Source organism: Papio anubis, chromosome 9, assembly GCF_008728515.1.
Source record: "Papio anubis isolate 15944 chromosome 9, Panubis1.0, whole genome shotgun sequence".
NCBI lineage: Eukaryota > Metazoa > Chordata > Mammalia > Primates > Cercopithecidae > Papio > Papio anubis.
Window position 1 is genome coordinate 40,172,589 of NC_044984.1, and position 21,023 is coordinate 40,193,611.

The following is a 21,023-nucleotide window of genomic DNA, read 5'->3' on the forward strand; positions in this document are numbered from 1 at the left end:
TGTTTTGATATTTATTTTTCGTAGCGTAACCCTTCAACTTTATTGTTAGACAGTAAACCTTTCTTGCATCCTGCTGGGCATAAAGTTTGAGAGACTATTAACCCAGATGAACCTGGAATACTCTCCAATCTCATAGTAAATGACAACCATATCATAGGCTATTTGGAAATTCCGATACAGTAAGACAATCTCACTTGCTGTCCAAGGCAAGTTTCAAACACCCTTACACATAAACAAGAATTTGAGCAAAGATCCTAATCTGACTGCTTTTATTCAGATCTTAGACAAATAATTTAACTTCAGCATTTTTAACTATCTTTATTTTTATCTTTATCTTTATTCAGATCTTGGACAAATAATTTAACTTCAGCATTTTAACTATCTGTTTTTATTTAGGCCAGTTCCCTTATTTGTTACATATTCTTTCCATGCTAGTGATTAGTTTCTCCCTTTTCTCCGTTGTGTAGTAGAATGTCTTCTGCCAAGAGATAGGAAACCTGGATTTCACAGCAGTAGAGACTGGCACTCTTTTCTCTGGTATTGCATTCTAATAGTACCATATTGGAGTTTGACATATTTATTTCACACAGGCAAATGTTGCCTAGTTAGTGGGGTTTTCCTCCAAATAAAGGGCCATGGTCTTGCATCACACATGGGAGGTTTGCATATGCAAACCAGATTATCTGCGTGCTCACTGCCAGCCTGTTCCACTGTGCAAGGGAGGAGTGCCTGGAGCCACGTACAGATGTGGTTCTCATTCCAGGCCTAATTCTTCAGAACTTCAGTGAGCTCATGCTGGACTCCACCAGAGGCAACAGAATGTGGGCTACAGAGAACAAGTTGCTTTTTGTATACTTTTCAGATGTTGCAATGATGACCAGGTTTTCCTGACTATATTCCACTGGACCCCACTTCCCCTTTGTTCTTCTGAGAATTATAGATAGATATTTTTTCTCCATGCACAACGTTCCTCTAGCAATAGCCTTGGTTGTCACCCATAGTACAGTCCTCATTGAAAGTAAGAGAAATTGGGCTGGGCGTGGTGGCTCAAGCCTGTAATCCCAGCACTTTGGGAGGCCGAGACGGGCGGATCACGAGGTCAGGAGATCAAGACCATCCTGGCTAACACGGTGAAACCCCGTCTCTACTAAAAAATACAAAAAACTAGCCGGGCGAGGTGGCGGGCGCCTGTAGTCCCAGCTAATGTAGTCGCAGCTACTCGGGAGGCTGAGGCAGGAGAATGGCGCAAACCCGGGAGGCGGAGCTTGCAGTGAGCTGAGATCCGGCCCCTGCACTCCAGCCTGGGCGACAGAGCGAGACTCCGTCTCAAAAAAAAAAAAAAAAAAAAAAAAAAAAAAAAAAAAAAAAAAAGTAAGAGAAATTGAATGGACCTAAAGGACTCTGTGGCTGAAATGAAAAAGACAGGGCTCAGCATTTTCATATAGTTTTAAATACTCTTGAAGTTTATTGGTTTGAAATAACTGAAATTGCAAGTATAAGAATTGGATAGTGGTATCAGCCTAAGACATCGATGTGTCTTTGTTTTCCTAGCCCTTTGTTGCCCTGGATAGGAAAGGTCTCATGGCAGAGTCACACTGTTTGTGCTTAGAATTCCAGGTTATATGCACTGGATGAAGGTGCATTGAGATGGGTTACATCAGCAGCATTCAGTCTGCTGGTGAAATACCTGCTAATTAGGAACTTCAAATACTGGTAATAAACCTTTATGTGTACAACAGTGGAAAAGGGGAAAGGAATGATAAATATCACATTTCATGTAAGTATCAAAAAGTATACGTTCTCAAAAGTGTTAAGAAAAGGAGAAAGTGGTGTGTGGTAAAATTGCATAGCTTCTGTGCTAAATTGATACTGAATGCAGAGGATTAATCACATTTAATGAACATAATGTACAAGTTATACACCAAATGATTGCAAAATGAAATCTTCTTATTAGTTTTTAATGAATCATAGAAAACTTTTCAGTATCACTTAGTTAAAAAGCAGTCGATTCTTAACAAAATTAACATGAGCATTCTGACAAGCTGTGTGAGAACACAAATTCAAATCATTCCTTGGAGTAAATTAGAACAATTCTATCCAACTCCATATGCTAATAGGTATTTTTGTGTTTGGTTTCTGTTCTGCCATCATTTCTTTTTAAACCATAAGGATTTTAAGCTCTAAACTAAAGGCATCTGTGTTTTGTTGTTGCTGGTTCTTTTGGTTTTTAAAAATTTGTTTGCTAGGAATGAGGGACATCATTTGTAGATTAGGGGACAAACACCAATGACTAGTGCAGCTTTTGTTTATATGGAAGTATCTTTTGGCATTTGTTTGAAGTTATCCCATGATATCTTCTATAAAGCGGTGAGGTAGGTCCAAAAAGAAATCATGAAAAATGGTAAAAGTTTAGAAAATAAGACCTAAGAAGGATGAGATTTTCATCAACAGTTTTTTTGTCTTAGATTTTTCGTCTTGTTAAATAAACTTCACTTCCTTGGATAGGCAGTTTTGTTTACTATGTTCGTTTTTGACCTTGATATGCCTTTGCTGCTTAATGTGGAAATAATTCTGGGATGATTGTGTTACATACGTAATATTGATATGCTCTCATGAGTTTATAGAATAATATTGTACTGTTCAATTCAAAGACTTCGTTCACCAAGAATACACCGTGTTTGCCATGTCATAGTCATAGTGGCCATGACTGCTTGGTAAGCTGACTAGTAGTGGATGTATTTCTCTTTCACAATAAACCTATTAAAGCGTGAAAATTAACACTTACAAATCAGCACTTTTTCAAAAAAGTATATATTACAATTTGTTTTTCTGTTTTACACAGGAAGAATTTAATGGAAAATCTGACTCCCTCTTTTTTAATGATGGTCAGCGAAGAATTGACTTTGTTCTAGTGTATGAGGATGAAAGTAGAAAAGAGACCAGTAAAAAGGGTACAAATGAAAAACAAAGGGTAAGTTTTAATGCTATTTTCCTTTCTTTTTATTTCTTATATTGTAAAATGAAAAAACTGCTATTTTGTATAATAAAGTGAAACTGGTGTTGAAATATCATACACAAAACATAGTTTCATATTTTCTCTGCTCATGTTCTCTCAAAGCATATTAACGAAACGTTTTTTAAATTTGAATTAGACTTTCTCAGGCTCTTAACCTCATTTGGTTTCACAGCTGAAAGCAGACTTTCTTTCAAGGAATTGGACTTTCTATTGTACAGAAGAGATTTACCTTAAGCATGCCTGGCTGTTCAACTAGGTGGGATAGGAAGCTAATGATTAATAATGACTAGTGTAATAACAACTAGCTTTCAATGTGTGCTCACTCAGGTATTGTACGTGCATTTTGCATACATGTTCTCCTTTCATACAGTATGAAGTGGGTTCTATAATCACACCATTTTATGGATGATAGAGATGACCCTTAGGTTAGATGAGTATACAAGGTCATGGACTCTGGTCTGACAAGTGTTGTAGCCATGGTTCAAACTGTCTTGAATGTGGAAACTGTGCTCTTGACCCCGCATTTTTTTCTGTTACCTCCCTCCCCTCCTTTTCATTCATTGCATTGCCAGTCAAGCTGCTCTCTTCTTCCTTTCCTTTGTACCAAGCTTTTTAAGGTAAAGGGCCTCTTTATCTCAGGATGTTAAACAGTAGGGCAGGGTGATAAACAACTCCCTGGAACTTTTTTACTTGTACCCAAACTGCTTTAAACTAAAACAGACCGAAAAGGAGTGCATATGTATATTACTTTCACCCACTTGAGAAATCATTCCTCATCCTTTTTTTCCTCCCCTGTTCTTCACATACATGCTATCACTGACACACACACACACACACAACTTTAATTGTCCCTGTCTGGACTGTCTCCTTGAAATATGCCAACTTTAAATCTATTGATTTTTGCCCAGTCTTTCAAATCAAGTGATAAAACCTTTTAAAAAATGAAGTAATCAGTACTGTTTACTTCATCTGTTTGTTTCAGAGGGGGTTAAGTTTGGCATTTTATATTTGCGTGGTGGAATAGAATGAGCCCAGACTTTGGAACCTGACCTTCAAGTTATAATTCTGCCACTCTATGGGAGTAATTCTAGTTGTAACAAACAAGCCCCCAGATGACAGGGGATTAACACAAAAACAGAGTGTTTATTGTTCACATCAAAGTCAAATGTAGCATCCCTGTTTGGCACATAGTTTGGGGTTGGGCCTCTGTCCTTTGCAGTTGTCAAGAAACCCAAGCCTGACAGAAGCTCTGCCATATTCCATAGGTAGACTCCTGGGTCATCCTGAGCATCAAGTTAGATAAATGGTAGATAAGATGAAGAAAGTACTCATGCTTCTTTACCACTTTGGCCTCAAAGTAACTACATCAGTTGTGCTCACATGCTACTGGTCAGAACTCAGAGAGTGGAAAGTGTCGTTTCTGGCTGGGTAGCTATGTGACTTAGGCAAATTTTCAAATCAACTTTTTTTTTTCTTTTTTACATTTGCCATCTCTAAAATCAGTTGGATCTTACAAATGCTGTATCATAATTTCATTGTTGAATTTTTTCTTATTAATACATAAAATATTGGCTCACCATACAATCAATGGCATCTTAGATTCAGGAAAATAGGATCCTAATACTTACTTTATATAATTATGGTTAAGATTAAATAAAATAACATATATAGATGTTACATAATTTTTTAGCATTGTTAGATCATAAATTTTAATTCTTGTATCTTCCCTTTTTATTTGGGATTTTCTTAAAATAATGCCCTGATATGAGAAGGCATGACTTTTCTGTTATTATACAATTTTATCACTAAAGTAAAGCAGCTTAGGGTACTTTCATTTTCCTGTGGACACTAAGATATATTCTATGCAGTCATAGTCACCATCATCAAATATTCATTAAGCATCCATATGCCAATGGATCTGGATTGAGCACTATATAAAGTAAGTTAAACAGATCTAATCCATTAAAGTATAAAAGAAACAGTTCTCGTTTTAGACAGGAGCTTTACTGCCATGGTGAAGGGCCCTAGAGCTGCTTACATTATTAATCAGTTCTGCATTTGCTTGAGACAGAAACATAGGTCCCAAGGTAACTCTCGTAAATCAGGAGGAAAAAAATCATCATTAATTTTGGCAATCCTTGAACTCATGGATTGATACACCTTGATGTTCATTTTTATAAGCTGTGCTTTGAAGTGTTTTCAGACTGTATTTGCACATACTACTTAGTTTATATATACTTCACCGAAATTCAAAGCTTAACTTTGGAATCACGTTTTTCTTCATTGGAAAAATGTTTGTGAGTTCCATTGTACTCCTTGTCAGGCCTTATTGAGGATTTAGGACAATACCAAGGAAAGGCCATTCAAAATCCTGTTTTCTTTGAAAGAAAAAAACTTATATGTAAACCATATTGATTTCCTAAAGCAACCTCAAGGTTGACTCCACCAGAGTTTATCTAAAGGATATTGTTAAACACTTTGTAGGGCTGGAGAAAGATAGAAGTGATGGGGCTACAAACACCAAAAACATAGAGTATTTAAAAGGATATATCATCCTTTGAACAAAAAGAAAATAGTTTTCTAGCCAAACCTTCAAATATCATGTAACCTGGGCCACTCTTATTACCAAAAACACTTAAACGCAACACCTTCCTTTAAAAAGCATAAACCATTTACATTTAGATTTTACCTGAGGATGATTATAAGTTGCTTCAGCAACAAACAGTCATTTACCCTGTACTGGGCTTGACACAGAATGTTTGAATGTTTTAAATCACAAATAACAGGAAAACCAAACTCAAAATGGCTTAAATGCTAAAAGGAAATAATTATTTTCTCTTTTAAGTAGTCTGGAGATACAGCCATTTCTGGATTCGTTTATTGGCTTAATGAAGTTATTCCGTCCTCCTGCTCTGCCATCCTCAAAATGTTGGCTCTTAAATTGTCTTCCCTTGATTTCAAGATGGCTGCTGCAACTCCAGGTAGCCAGAGGCAGAGAGAAGGAATGCCCTTTCTCAGGGCTGTTTTTTAAGAGGGAAGAAAGCTCCTCTAGAAGGGCCCTTTGCAGATTTCCTTTCACAATTCATTGTCTGTTACAAGTCTCTTCCTAAATCAACTACTGGCAACATGAATGGAATTATCGTCATTAGCATAGACTAAACAAGATTGGTATTTCGTCTCTTGAGTCACCTGATTACAGAATACCTAAAGAACAAGCAGGCTTTTCTTAATAATAAAGAGGGGAGAGTGGCTGTTCCGTAGGCAGCCAGCAGTATCTGGCACAGTAGATGATTAAATATATCTAAATATGTTTGATCCATATTGTAAAGAGCAAAGAAGTTTTACATAAAACAAATTCCCATATATTTCTCCAAGTCCTCTTGCTCAGTTTTGTTAGTAATTGCTGCGTTCTTCCAGAACGGCTAACAATTGGCAGAACTGATCTTTTGAATTTTGTTTTGTCTGATGCTTGCCTTCAAACTGATGTGTTAGTGACCAAGTAATGGTACAATTCAGATGAGGGTGAAGATGGGGAAGAGGTCTAGGTAGCACAAAAACAGTGGGAGCAATCCTGAATTTGATTTTTTTATTTACTTTTTAAATAATTAGTTATCCATTCCTAAAAGTTAATGGAAAATTTATGTCCTTGAAGTTGAAAAGTTTATATATGGAAGTATATATTTGTATTTCATATCTGACCTTAAGAATTCTTTAGTGTGTGGCAAAAGGATCTGGCCAATAGAGACTATAGGATAAAGAACTTTTTAAAAATGAGTGAACAAAGTTACAGTTATATAATTATAATTCAATTCAAACTTTCAAATACTGTGAGACAACTGACTAATTGGTTATAGAGCCTGTGAGCTTCTAAAAACTGTTATCCATTATTTTGGATGAATCATCATGAGACCAAAACCGTTTTCCTAGAGTCTGGACGAGATCTCTTGGGAAATGTTTAAAAGCTTACCAAAAAGTTTTACTATGATGAACATGATATATCACTCCTTTTATTGAGATCTACTATTCTTTAAATAAAGCTTTATAATACAGGTTGAGCATCCTAAATCCAAAATGCACCAAAATGCAAAGCTTTTTGAGTGCTGACTTGACGTTCAAAGAAATGCTTAGTGGATCATTTTGGATTTTCAGATGTGGGATGCTCAGGTGGTAAGTATAATGCAAATATTCTAATTTCTTAAAAAGTCCAAACTTAGAAATGCTTCTAGTTCCAAACATTTCAGATAAGAGATATTCAACCTGTAATGTCCATGAAGATCTTGTACATTTTTATTAACTTTTCCCAATTATTTAAAAATTTTGTTACTATTGTCAGAGGCATTTTAAATGCAGTTATGATTTACTGTGTGTAAAAGAAGTCTATTGATTTTTATAAGTGCCAAGAACCTTGATAAGCTCTCTTTAGTTTAGTAGTTTCTAATACTGTTTTCTCAAATGAAGACCATATTGTCTACAAATGATGACAGTTTTGGTCTTTCTTTGCCATATTTATTCTTTTTCTTGTCTGAGTGCAGTGGCTATTGCCTCTTGAACAAAACCAATCCACATAGTAGTCACGATTGTATTGTTCCTGATTTTAATGGGAATGTTTCTAAAATTTCACTATGAAATATTACACTTGCGATACATTTTTGATAGACTTCTTTTAAAAAGTTAAAGGAGTTCCCCTTTAGTCTTAGATTGCTAAGCATTTTTATAATAACTGGGTTCTAAAGTTTATCAAATGCTTTTTCTTGTATCTATTGAGGTGATCATATGACTTGATTCCTCATTAAGTCTTATGCATATTAAGTATTTGGTTACTTTTGTCTAATAAGATAGTATTCTAACTGAAAGTATAACTCAAGGCATTCATTTATTAGCTTTAATATGCAATGTGTACTTTTTATAGTTATTAGCACCCTACTTATTTATGTTAATACTACATTAAATTTTTCTGTCTATGGTCACAAGTTGCTTCATGGTGTTTCAGTCAACAATATGCCACATATACCATAATGTCCCTTAAGATTATAACACAGCTGAAAAATTCCTGTTGCCTAGTGACATCATAGCTGTCTTAATAGTGTAGTGCAATGCAGTACTCCCATGTCTGTGGTGATGCTGGTACAAACAAACCTATTGGGCTGGGCTGCTAGTCATATAAAAACATAGCACATACAATCATGTATACAATCAGAATACTTGTTAATGGTAATAAATGACTATGTTACTGGTTTATGTGTTTACTATAACTATAGTATATTTTAAAAGTATACTTTTTATAATTATTTTAGAGTATATTCCTACATTATAAAAAATAAATAAAAAAAGAAAGTTAACTGTAAAACAGCCTCAGGCAGGTACTTCAGGAGGTATTCCAAAAGAAGGCACTGTTATCACAGGAGATGACAGCTCTATTTCTGTTATTGCCCCTGAAGACCTTCCATTGAGATGAGATGTGGAGGTGGAAGACAGTGATACTGATGATCCTGACCCTGTGTAGGCCTGGCTAATGTGTGTATTGATGTCTTAGTGTTCAACAAAAAAGTTTAAAAAGTTAAAAATTAAAAATAGAAAAATATTTGAGATAGAATAAGGATATAAAGAAAGAATTTGTGTACAGCTATAGTGTGTTTGTGTTTTGAGCTAAATGAGCAGTGTTATAAGGTCTACAGTGGTGCACATAATGTCTTAGGCCTTCAGGTTCAGTCACCATTCACTCGCTAACTCACCCACGGCAACTTCCAGGCCTGCAAGCTCCATTCCTGATAAGTGCCCTAAACTGGTATACCATCTTTAAAATGTTTTATACAGTAGTTTTACTGTAGCTTTTCTATATTTAAATACACGAATACTTACCATGGTGTTACAGCTGCCTACGGTATTCAGCTTAGTCGCATGCAGTGCAGGTTTGTAGCCTAAGAGCGGCAGGCCATTCCATATACCCTAGGTGTATGGTAGGCTACACCTTCTAGGTTTGTGTATGTTCATATGTACACTCTATGGTGTTCATACAAAGATGAAATCACATTCTCAGAACGTATCCTGTTGTTAAGCAATGCATGAATGAATTTATAATTTATTAAATAGTATTCGATGCTTACATATTGAGTGTAAAAAAAAGTTGAATTCATGAAGTAGATAGTAGAATAGTGATTACCAGGGGCTGGAGGTGAGAGGATGTTGGGGAGATGTTGGTCAAAGGATACAAAATTTTAGTTAGATACGAGGGATAAGATTAGGAGAACTATTGTACAGCTGATTCTAGTTGACAATATATTCTTGAAAATTGCTAAGGAGTAGATTTTAAGTGTTTTTACCACAAAAGTTTGTGACGTGTAAATGCATATGTTAATCAGCTTGATATTGGCTTCCATTATATATTCATATTTTAAAACAACATGTTGTACATGATACACAATTTTTATTTATCAATTAAAATAAATATAAATGTTAGGAGGGAAGTGAAAAAAAGTATTTAAGGTCACCTGTGGAAATATATCAAGAATGAAAGTAATTAAAGACTAAATCAGGGTAAAAGAGAGATAAAAGCCAGAAAAATAAAATGAAGCCATGTGTCAGAGTAATAAAATGATTTATTATCAACCATAAGTTCTTGTTCAAAAGTTAGAGATCAGCTGCAAATTTGCCTCTCAACTTCCTAGTTGCCAAAGAATACAAGAGGATTTTATTAATAACATAAAGTTTCAACACAATAAAAACAAAACTGGTTGTTCCAAAGTAACATAGTATTCTGGTAGGAAAGATCCTCCTGAGAAAAATTTGTCTCATGGATCCTCATAAAGAAGAAAGCATGATTGCATAGACTAAAAATTGACTTACCTTCTTCAAATTGAAGAAATAAAGGGATAGCAGAATGTGGGGGGCACTATGAGGAATCAGAACAGCATGGAAAGTTTGCCTGGGAATGACATTTGCAACAGGTAGTTGATGAATTGGAAACATGAGCCTCATGTTAGGATAGGCTCAGTAAGAGATATGGCAGCCAGTGCTGGGTGGTTTTACTTCCCAGCTAACTTTTGGCAGGTGTTCTGTCTTTTGTTTTAGGGAGTGAAGTCAGATCTGTCTTTAGCTCCTAAATATTTTAGACTAAAGTGGGGAGGTCTTTATATTTTTATCTTTTCCCTTGCTTTACAGCCTGCTTGTTTATACTAAGATTGTAGGTAAGAAGGGATAAATTAAATTAGAATCAGTAGTTTCAAATTACATCTATGAAATGTGTTGCTGGTATAAGCACATTTGGTTTTATTTTTGAGTATCATCACCAAGAGCAATGAATTCAATTCTTGCTTCTCATTTCCAAAATGGGAAGTATCTCTGGGCTGAAACCTTAAAAACAGAGAGGACAATGAAATTCTAAAAGTAAGACCTGATTATTCTATTTTATCCTACCGAGGAGTTAACACGTTCACAAAGACAGAGAGAGGAGAAAACCCTTTTTCTGATTGCTCCTCCTGAGGTCTGGCTGTAAGCTGAATGAAGAGGCTGTCATTTACCTGGTACCAGCAGGGCAAATGTGTCACCTTTTTAAAAGATCATCTGTAAAGGAGTACAGCAGGATTGGCAAAAATCAGCTATACCAAATTCTCTCATAAAACAGGCTTGACAGGGATAAATAATCACAAAAGAATAGCTGTGTGCACCTGTGCATGCATATATACACAGAAAAGGTGTGTCCTAGAAAACAGGATTTCCTAAACCTGTCCTGTGAGAAGTCACCTGGGTTGCTTGTTAAAAATAGATTGTCCAGGCCCTATCCCATACATGCTGAGTCAGTACCTACCTCCAGGAGAGGGGCTCAAGAATCTGCATTTTAAATAAGCTCTCCAAAGTTGTTCCTGTAAGCAGGTAAGTTTGGAAAACACTTTACTGAAAAACTTTATTGTACACTTAACTAATACAATAGTTATCTTGGCAGTGAATTATGGGTGTTTATTTTTTCTTCTCTGAAAATTTGTTTTCTGTGTTACTCAGAATGAGCATTTCTTTCTTTTGTGATATTGATTTAAAAGTCATATTTGGAAGTGAACTTCAGCTAAATATTCACTCCATCCTATGTTTATCATTTAAAATGCTTGGCCGGGCGCGGTGGCTCAAGCCTGTAATCCCAGCACTTTGGGAGGCCGAGGCGGGTGGATCACGAGGTCAGGAGATCGAGACTATCCTGGCTAACATGGTGAAACCCCGTCTCTACTAAAAATACAAAAAACTAGCCGGGCGTGGTGGCGGGCGCCTGTAGTCTCAGCTACTTGGGAGGCTGAGGCGGGAGAATGGCGTGAACCCGGGAGGCGGAGCTTGCAGTGAGCCGAGATCACGCCACTGCACTCCAGCCTGGGAGCACAGCGAGACTCCGTCTCAAAAAAAATTAAAAAAAAATAATAATAATAAAATAAAATGCTCGTCTGTTTTTTGTCCCCTCGTGAACATACATTACTCAGTTGAGTAAATTCTTCATCAGATCAGTCCACTAACATTAAATGTTTTTATCGCCAACACGTGAATTTAAATTAAGTTCCAATTAAATAATGTATTCTGCTTACCAAACCTTCTGGAGAACATGACATATAACTAATAACTGGCACTTACAGTAATCAGACTAATTTTTTTTTTCACAAATTAAGTACCTATGACTTACTTCTCTTGCATCTTTGTAGGTTAAAAAAAGATTGGCAAGTTGAAAATACAATGACAGCACCATCAATACTTTGCCTGACAAAGCTCTAAGAATATTTGAAATCAATCTATTCATATATTTCATTAATCCCAACTGATTTCTACTTTATCATCACAGTATATTCATTAATTTTACTACTTAGACATTGCAATCTCTGCTTTTTACACTGAAAATGGTGCGTAATAGAAAGAAAATGGTAGATATTTGTGTTTACACTCAGTACTATTACTGTGTAATTCACAAGTAAGTCCTTCACAACAATGACTTTACTAAGCCAAATGAGATGTGTAATGTGTAATCCAGGGTGCGTAGGGATAGAAAGCTTCCTTAATTATGCCAGTCTGTCCTTTGTGATTTTGATTGCTTTATTCTTTATTTCCCTGACAGCTTTATTAACCTCTCAAAAGAGGTATGAATAAGATACCCATTTCTGGAGTGTGGCAGGTGCTTTTGTCCTTTTCACATTGAACCGCCAGTACCATTCTCCACCATCAGTAATAAAATCACATGCATCTTTTTGTGATGTACATAGGTCCTCAGTGATTGCAGTCACTTTGGCTTTACTAGAATTCTAGTAGGTTAAAAAATAAAATTTGGTTCCAATGCAAATGAATTTGCTCCCCTAGAGATATAGACATTTACAACACAGTTTAATTTATGACTAGCCTTTTTGTTTTTAAAGTCATGAGCCTAGTTTAAACATTTTGAACTGCCAAATAGAGATCATAGACAATCAGTTTAGGTTCTTATATATAAGGTTTCCAGTAAGAGACACAGATAATTTTTACTTTAAAATTGTGTGGCCTCAGATATTCATTTATTCAGCAAATATTTATTGAGCAATGGCTATGTCAGCCAATATGCAATATTAATTATCTTTCATTTTTAACATGGAAGACAGCTCTACCCTAATTTTTTAAATGTCAAGAACACTGTTACTTATCCAAGTGTAAATTCTACAGTGAAGTAAAGATGATTTCATATTAAAGACACTTAAGCAGTCTCTCCTTAAGTAAGCAGTCCTTTCCTGATATGCGCCTGTTTGACAAATATAGCACATATGCTAATTTACTTTAGCTACCCAACAAACCAAGAAGACTCGTTTGATCAATTTTTTAAATATTCCACTAGTTATTTGTGAATTGCCATGCCAAAGGAAAATAACAAGAACTGTCTTCTTAAAGTAACACGAAGGTGATATATTAATGTGTTTAAGCAAATAAAAATGTCCTATCCTTGATTCAACTGTTTAAGTATTTATAGTTGGTGGTAAAAAGAGGGCATTATAAACCAACTCCAAGGTCTACCAATTATCCTGAGAGAAATCAGGTAAATATCTCCGGAGTTTTTTATAAAGAGCTAAAATAGAATGCAGCCTTTCTGGAGGGCACTACAGCAATATATATTAAAGAACTTAAAATTGAATACACTCTTTAACAATTTTACTTTTAGGACCTTATCCTGAGGAAATAATAATGGATGCACAAAGATTTTTCATAATAGCAAAAAGGTAGAAACCACCTAAATATCCAACCATTTGAAATTAGTTAAATAATGGTGCACCTCTCTGAGAGAATATTATCAAGCTCTTAAAATGAGATTGAAGGGAAGTATTTCTAATGTTTTCTGCATCTATAATATTATATGTGCTATGCATTCTCACCAGCAACCTTATATATAGAAATGAGGCAGAAGAGATAAAAATATATGTTCACATCCTTCAGAGAATGAAAAGATAGATATCCATCAGATATCAAAGAAGGTAGCCTGAAGATCAGGATAGCCAAGTGGTGTAGAACAGTCAAGAAGGGGGAGTCTAGGTGACTCTCATAAAATGGTGTACTGGTGTCCCACTGCAGGGTTCCCATATTCATTAATTTTATGAGTTCCCATAAAATGAGTTCCCATATGAGTTCCCATAAAATGGTGTACTGGTGTCCCACTGCAGGGATGAAGGGTCACTGGGTGCATGGTGTAGAGGCAGAGTGAGTGGGGTTGCCTGTTTTGTTAGATATTTGATATTTAAAACAGAGATGAGCCTCTAAGCCCTGCGGAATAGAGAGAATTTCTTTTTTTCTTTTTCTTTTTTTTTTTTTTTTTTGAAGGAATAAGGGAAGTCGAGCAAGTTGAAAGGCAGAGAGAAGGTAATGGTGATGGCTGACATATCTACAGTGCTTATCGTATGCCAAGCATCATGCTGAGTGCTTTATGCCCATGATCACTCTTAATCCTTAAAACAATCCCAAAATGAAGCTATTTCTTCCCTTCTGTTTTTAGATGAAACTGCTGATGCTTAGCTAATTATTTGCCCAGACATCACAGAGCTAGTAAATGGCAGAGCCAGGATTTCAATTTTGACTCAGAATCTAACCACTATGCCCAGGAGTAACAGGAAAACCAAAACTGCAAGAACTACAGGGGCTATTTGTTAGAACAAAATCCGAGAAGAGAGAGTCCCTTGAAGGTGATGAGTTGTAGACTCAGTTTAGAAACTCCACCAAGAAGGTACATGTCTGACTTGCACTATTAAGCATGTTGCATTCATAGCTGATACAGCTGATACAACCCAGACAGAAATATTTTGTGTTTGGTATGTCTGACACAACTGCCCTCATGTGGGGCTGGCTCATTCTGGGCTCTCTCAGCCTCATTTCTTTTGTCATCTGGTAATTCAAATTCTGAAGCGTCCAGGAATCACTTCATGCTGTGGATGTCCCTGTGCTATCTATCTGGTGTTGGTGTACTGCAGAATTAAGCTGCATCTCTCTTTCTACACCATGTCCTGTAATACCCATAAGTAAAAGAACATGGAAAATATGGGGGGCTCAGAACAAAGGAGCCCAGTTGCTGCACTGCAGGAATTTATACTCCCTAGTTCATTCTGGCGTAACAGGCAGTCATCGATCCACCATTCACTCAGTTTATTCATTCATTAGACATTTATTGCATGCTTACTCTGTTATAGGCTTGTTTTAAGTCTTAATGATATCAAGATTAAAAGACATCTCTGAAGTGAGGGCAGTAATTGAACAGCAGGCAGGGCCATGGGAGGATTTAATGTTCTTAAGACTGGGAAACATTTAAGGTGTTTTTTGGCAGAGGAGTAAAAGCAATGAAGAGAAAAATGGGAGGTATTGCCAAAGTAAGCTCAAGAAGAGAGATGAAAGGATGGACTTCTGACACCAAGAAGAGAGGTGGTGCCCAGCTGTTCATAGGTAGAAAGAAAGAGACTGGCAGGAGTTTCCAGTGGGTGGCTGCCCTTTTCTGTGTAAGGAAGCAGGTGAGGTCACCTGCAGAGCATGCTGGGCTGGAAGTTAGGTAATGAGTGCAAGGAGCACCTTAAATGTTTGGAACAGCTCCCTAGTGGATAGCTAGGGGCCAGGAAGGAGACAGGCCAACTGCGATGGGAATCATGAATTTATAATAAGGCCATTGAACAGAGTTACATGGTTTTTTCTCCTACCAGCACTTAATTGTTAAAGCACCCATCAAGCCACTGGAGAAGACCCTCTTCTGACTGATTCTCCTACTCTTCTAATGAAGACATTTGTCTCCAAGAGCTAAAATTCTTGGGCCTGAGCTTTCACATGCTAACTGAAATTCATGACTGAATTTTAGAGGATACCAAAGACACAGGCATGGATCCTGCTATGACCTGCTAGTGAGACCATCTGGGTTGCCCTTTGTACAGCCTCAGAGTGAGTCATCTCCCCTGAAGAAAAGAATGTCACAGTGCCGGTCCTTTTCCCTCCCTCTACTGTACCATGTTTTAGGTTTTGGGCTAACATGTTTTCCCTAGTTTGTGGCCTCTCTGTTAGTCAGGATTCTTGCTTACCGGTATCAGAAATGAACTGTAATTTAAGCATATCAAGAGTTTATCAGAAAAATGTTGGAGAACTCACAGATTCTCCTGAAGGGTTAGATAAATAAGCTTAGAGATACGCAGCCAGAAGCAGTACCTTAAATTCTGCTGCAGGAGAAAAAGCACAGTTGCTGTCCTGAGCACAGGGCTGCTGCCAGCACCGCTGGTACCACTGACTAGCAGTGGCTATGGGAAGCTCCTGCCATAACCTCTACCGTTTCTGGAACTGGCATTTGCTCTCTTAGCCACCCCAGAATGTATTCTGCTGGGCCTGGCTGCTTTGCATCACTAGCATTCAGTTTGGAGCCTGGAGCCAGGTAGTCTGGTTGGCAGGGCCTAGCTCAAGTGCCAGTAGCTGAATTTCATGGGAGACCAGGAAAAGGAGTGTCTGTTTTTATCTGCTATAGTGGATGTGGGCTCTGGTAGGAGTTTAAAATGAGTGGCCATAAAGAATGACAGATGTCCATTACAGTGCCAGGAAGCACATGAATAAATGTTTCAGTCATTCTGTATTGGGAGAAAGTCTTAGGTCACTGCACACTAAGTTTCTCTATAAATTCCTCTGTAGCAGACTAATTTAAATTCTTCTTTCAGTCTCCAGCACTTTGCAGGATGCCTGCAAAATAGAACGCACTCAAGAAATGTTTGTAAATGAACTAATGCTTGTTGAGTATATTCTTTCAACAAATATGTGTTAGGTATTGTATTAGTTCTTACATTGCTATAAGGAACTACCTGAGACTGGGTAATTTATAAAGAAAAGAGGTTTCATTGGCTCACTTCTGCAGGCTGTACAGGAAGCATGGCTGGGGAGGCCTCAGGAAACTTCCAATCATGGCAGAGGAGGAAGGCACATCTTACGTGTCTGGAGCGGGAGGATAAGAGCAAAGGGGAGATGCTACACACTTTTAAATAGCCAGATCCCGTGAGAACTCACTATCACGAGAACAGCAAGGGGGGAAATCCGCCCCCATGGTCCAGTCACCCCCCATCAGGCCCCTCTCCTAACATTGGGGATTACAGTTCGACATGACATTTGGACAAAGACGCAAATCAAAACCATGTCGGGCATATACTGATGAACACTGTCTGTGGGATGAAAATGCTTTACCCAGTAATAAAGAGGTAATCAATCAGAAATAAGGACTGGGCTCCTATATAAGAATCACAGTGTGAGTATTAGGATTTAGAGGGAAGAAGTACTGCTTAGATAAGAAGTAGAATGAATCTGAGTCAACTTTCAAGTTCAAGTTGGGAATATGGTGGGTCAGAGGTAGAAAGTGCTGAAGAACTTCTCAGGATGAATTGCAGAGATGGCGGGGATGGGGACACCCAGAGGGAACAGTCATTTGCGGGGAGCAGAGTAGGAGAGCTGTACCTGAAACTCTCCTTACCACTATCTGAGTGGGGCATTTCTAGGCCATTTGCTTGTTTATAGGGAAGTTATACCACTTGCTGGTTTCCTCTGCTACTCTATTGTACGTTCAAATTGCAGCAAACAGTTAAATGTACTATATCTGTACAACTCTTAGAACAGTGTCTGGCATGTTTTAAGTACTGTACAACCATTTATTAATGATATAAAAACAAAGCAATATCCTTTTTCTGATACTTCTACACAATACATCAGGGATTCCACTTGGACTCAAATTTAGCCAAATACCAAGTATATTCTTTTAATTTTTGACCTTTGATCTTTTTCCTGCAGCTTCACCTACTTCTAGTTAATGGGATGTTTTTTATGTTCTAGGCCCTGTGCTTAGCACAGCAGCTTATCCCCACTCTGTCCCTTTAGAGTGGGCAGATCATGAGTACTGCTCCCTGGGTAAAGTGCCTGACTGCCAGATCCACTAGATGATCTCGACCTGGACCTAGCAGTTCCTCTCTATCTTGTTAACTGCTGTGCTAAATACTCCACCCAGCTTTTTCAGCTGTCTTCAGTGTAAGGCTTGCTCCAAGTTACCTTTCGTCACTATTGTAAATGAAAATTCTACTTCATGTGCTTTACGTAGTTTAAATCATATCTTCACAAGACCCTAAAAAGGAAACAAGTGGGTTTTCTTAATTCTACAGATGAAGAAAATGAAGCATGAAGAGTTTAATTTTCTTGTCATGGGTCATGGAGCTGACAAATAATAAATTCAGATTTCGAACCCAGGAAGTATGGTTACAGAGCTCATCTTGGTCCATTTTGTGCTGCTGCAACAGAATTCCACAGACTAATTTATAAAGAACAGAAATTGATTGGCTCACAGTTCTATAGGCTGAGAAGTCTGAGATCAAGGGGGCTGGCATCTGGTGAGGACTTTCTTGCAGTGTCACCCCCACAGTGGTGGGGGAGAGAGAGGTGGTAGGGAGAAACAAAAATGGGGCAGGGGGTTAGAAACAAAAAGGGGCCAAACTTTTATAAGGAGCCCATTCCATGCTAATGAAACCCCTCCTGTGTTAAGTCTGCCCTTGTGACCTGATCACCCCTCAGTGGGCCCTACCTCTCAACACTGTTGCATTGGGGATTCAGTTTCTAACATGATTTTGGGGGGACATATTTAAACCATAGCAAAGCTTGTGTTCTTAACCTCTGTGTCTACTCATTTTCTTCATTTCACAAAGCAGTATAAACTATTCTGTCATGAAAAACATTCTTTTTAAAAGGTCAAACAAGTCTCCATCTTTGCATGCTTCCCTTACAACTTTGGGCGCAGCTTGGCAAAAGCCTAGGCATCTAAAATTTAATATCGATAAGTGTAGTAAATTCTGTATCTTTTGAAATGGCTATGTAATATAGATTTAGTTCACTATTTTTATAGATTTAGACATTTATAGCTTCACAAACATCTCAGTCTTGCAGACAGAAAAAAATTCTCTGAATTTTGCCAAAATTGCCTGTGTTGTTTTATTTAATTTGGTCAAGATATGCAGGGATAACGCATACACATCCAGTAATTAAACCATTTGAATGGTATGGAAATCAAATTTTTAAAATCTGGGATCTTCAACTCTGAAAACTCGTATCAGTGAATAGGACTCAGAAAGCTCAATTTGTATGCTTTTGTGAGCCAAAAAGTACATGGGATTGTGTCAAAGCAGGATACTGTTATTTACCTCAGATGATTGAAACCCCACCAGGACAGCCCAGGGCCTGCGAGGGTGCCAGGGCATCGAACTACCCTCCACGGCATTCTCTTGGGGATCCAACACTCACACGTCACCAGCAGCAAGAGCTGCTTCATTGCTTCTGTTCCATTTGGAGCTGATGAATTTCTTTTTCAGGTCCACGCTAGTTTGGTTTTGTTATTAATATCGTTTTAAAAAATGCCTTTTTCTGCCTTTGGTAAACTAAAGGTCTAACATATTCCAATTTCTTTTGACAGAGGAAAAGACAAGCATACGAATCTAACCTTATCTGTCATGGCCTGCAGTTAGAAGCAACAAGATCAGTAAGTATTGGTCCCTTTTCAGCCCTTGGCTGACCACTGTTCTTGGGCAGCTTCGTGCCACTTGGAATACTGGGGTGACATTGGAAACACGCAGCCCTGGCCACATCTTAGTCATAGACTGGGAGAGGAGTCAATCAAAATCTGCATTGTATAGAATGTATTCTTTTTTTCTGATCAAAACCAGCAGATCTTTTTTAATAGCCAACGAATTTTACAATGAATGCATGTATGAATGATTATTTCTGCCTTTAAGAAACTTTTAAAAGCTTTTCTGTTATACAAAAAATAGTTTATGGTAAATATTAGGAAACATAAGAATAAGGAAAATAATCTGTATCTTAATGATCCATAAATAATTTTACAGTCCTTCTGAGCTGTTTTCCTTAAATATATATATATACACATTTTTTATCTTTCAAAAAGGAGAAAATTACCACTTCACAGTTTTATAATTTGCTTTTTCCCTTTAATATGTAGCAAATGGATTTATGGCAATAAACATAATTCTTTGACATTTTTAACAGCCACATAATATGATATTGAACAGATAGACAATAGACAGTTCAAAGTTTAGAAAATTAAAAATTTTTCATTATGATAGCACTACAATGAATATTCTAGTGTTTTTACTTTGTCAATTATTTGGGTAGAGTGATAGACAAATAAGTTTGGTTTTCTTCATTTTATAAATTATTTTCATAGTTTTATAAACTGATTATTTGAATTTCTTAATGATTCAAACCAAGAAATTGTCTTTAAAGCAAAAATTTTTGATGGTTTGCAAATCTATTTTTATTGTTATCTTCACTTCTAGTGGTGTTCTCTGTATTTTTTTTTTTTAAGCTACCAACAACATAAGAAAAATCTGTGTGTTTTAAAATTGTGAAAATAGTTGGTTTGGTTTCTTGTTCTGTGTTTTTATTTTTTCAATATAGGTTTTGGATGACAAGCTTGTATTTGTAAAAGTACATGCACCGTGGGAGGTGTTATGTACTTATGCTGAGATAATGCATATCAAATTGCCTCTGAAACCCAATGATCTGAAAAACCGGTCCTCGGCCTTTGGTACACTCAACTGGTTTACCAAAGTCCTCAGTGTAGATGAAAGCATCATCAAGCCAGAGCAAGAGTTTTTCACTGCCCCATTTGAGAAGAACCGGATGAATGATTTTTACATTGTTGATAGAGATGCTTTCTTCAATCCAGCCACCAGAAGCCGCATTGTAAGTCTAAACCACATTTAGTTGCTGTCTTGGGGTAATTTGGAACCTGCTGTTTTGTGGTTTGGTTGGTTTGGTTTTATTTGTAAAAACTGCACAAAAAGAAAAGAAATATGCCAGCAGATTCATGTTACAGTAGTAAACAATGATTGGATTGGCTAGTTACACTGTATAAACCACATACTCTATTTTGGAATCTTTTTAGGTTTACTTCATCCTCTCTCGAGTCAAGTATCAACTGATAAACAATGTTAGCAAGTTTGGGATCAACAGACTTGTAAACTCTGGGATCTACAAAGCAGCTTTCCCACTCCATGATGTAAGTTAAAAGGCAAAAATGAACTAAAAGGCCTTCTGTATACTCTGGTGTTGACAATAGCAAAGGGCTAACTTTCCTGACTGTAAGTTTCTTCCTCAATAAAATGAAGGGAACATACTGCAAGATTACAAGCTCATTTTGGGTAAGAACCAGGTCTTTTGTTCACAGATGGATCCCAGTCATAAAGATACTCAGTTTTAAAGGAGCAAATGAATGAATGGACAGTACCTCTCTCACAGTTAATGTGTAAAGCAGTATAGATTAGCAGTTAATCTCTGTTAGCATTTCTGGGACCAAAATGCCTGCCCTGCCACCTTCTAGCTAGATGACCTTGTGAAAGTCATTTAGCCTTTCTTCCTCCATTTCTTCATCAATAAGCTGGGAATAAATTATAACCTACCTCCTAGAGTTGTTAAGAGCTTTAAATTAATCTATTAAATTAATCCAAATGTTAGTCCCTAGCATATAATAAAT

The 21,023-nt window shown here is 37.1% G+C and overlaps 1 protein-coding gene across 5 annotated transcripts in view; it reads left to right on the top strand.

Annotated features, from left to right (window-relative positions):
• Positions 1–21,023, top strand: part of ANO6 (anoctamin 6) — a 212,463-nt gene that overhangs the window by 111,908 nt on the left and 79,532 nt on the right. For all 5 annotated transcript variants that reach the window (XM_003906239.5, XM_009180562.4, XM_009180563.4 and 2 more), the window contains 4 exons: positions 2,843–2,971; positions 18,945–19,010; positions 19,946–20,233; positions 20,436–20,549. In XM_003906239.5, the coding sequence (XP_003906288.2) occupies positions 2,843–2,971; positions 18,945–19,010; positions 19,946–20,233; positions 20,436–20,549 (597 nt within the window). The remainder of the gene's footprint in view (positions 1–2,842; positions 2,972–18,944; positions 19,011–19,945; positions 20,234–20,435; positions 20,550–21,023) is intronic.